The sequence below is a fragment of the Sinocyclocheilus grahami genome, unplaced genomic scaffold (assembly GCF_001515645.1).
Source record: "Sinocyclocheilus grahami isolate Dianchi unplaced genomic scaffold, SAMN03320097.WGS_v1.1 scaffold44298.1, whole genome shotgun sequence".
NCBI classification, from domain to species: Eukaryota; Metazoa; Chordata; class Actinopteri; order Cypriniformes; family Cyprinidae; genus Sinocyclocheilus; species Sinocyclocheilus grahami.
Window position 1 is genome coordinate 1 of NW_015524646.1, and position 1114 is coordinate 1114.

Below are 1114 nucleotides of genomic sequence, written 5' to 3' on the forward strand. Positions count from 1 at the left end.
AAATTGCCTGTAACATACGTAATGCTAATAAAGTAACGGAGGAGGAAAAAGTTGTGGAGAACAAAAAAGCAAGATTAATTAAAAACAATACAAACCTGATCTATAACATAGTGTAAACTATCATATACACTCTGTTTGGTATAGACAGCAATACTGTAGTCATCCTCATCCACACCACTGTAGCCCTTCAGAAACAAACTCTTAAAGGCCATGAGGTTCTCCTCCTTGTAGGACACCACAAGCTGATTATTCAGCCCAAACAGTATGAGCTTTGGAAAAAAACAACAACAACAACATGTTTTCAGTCTGGCTGGTGGAACATTACGGCTTTATGTGTACTGTAGCTTTAAGAAGATTAAATTATGATCACATAATGACAAATCTTTCAAGAATTCAGAAAAGGTTTACATATAAAGCCGAATTGTGTAATTTCTGCCCCACTAGTCACCAAATAAAACGTCAATAATAGTAACTGTGTTCAAACAGGTTTCCTGGCCACACCCCCAGCCTTCCATTGGTCAAACAAACCCCCGAAAAATTGAGTGGCTGAGGCACTGTTGCTGTGCTAAGCTTGTTGGGATTCTCAAACAAACAGAAAAATGTTTTGATAACACCACAGAGACACTTTTTTTAGCAGGAAATCACACTTACTTGTAGAAGTCTTTGCATATTAAGCTGGGCTACAAAAGTATTTAAAAAAAAACACACAGTTGCATACTGAAACTTTAAGCAAACAGATAACCCAATAAATACCTGAAGTGTAATCATGAATATTTTCAAAATTTGCACTGCTAATTTCCATGGTAACTGTCGCCGGGTTCTGTACTTCTCACAAGGGCTCATGAAGTAAAACCTCAAGTCATCTCTCAGTATTTCCTCTGCCATGGGATCAGTGGCCATGGATGTGGAGACACTGTATCAAAATATACAATACATGATTCGGATTGAATTTTAAATTCTTTAGAAATTCATTTTAAAAATATGAAATAAATGGTTAGTAGGTTAAGGAAAAAGCAATCAACATGTGCCCACTGCCCAGCATTGATGTTTTATTTCATACTTTTAATTACTTCAATAATATTCTAAAATGTGAAAAAAATGAGAAAAATAAAAA

The 1114-nt window shown here is 35.4% G+C and overlaps 1 protein-coding gene across 1 annotated transcript; it reads right to left on the reverse strand.

Annotated features, from left to right (window-relative positions):
• Positions 1–95: 95 nt before the first annotated feature.
• On the reverse strand, positions 96–909 carry LOC107580775 (mucolipin-2-like; the record flags this gene model as incomplete). Its single annotated transcript, XM_016266419.1, has 2 exons — positions 754–909; positions 96–269 (listed from the first exon to the last, which is right to left on the reverse strand). Coding segments are annotated over exons 1-2 (321 nt in total), but the record flags the coding sequence as incomplete, so codon positions are not given.
• Positions 910–1114: the final 205 nt, after the last annotated feature.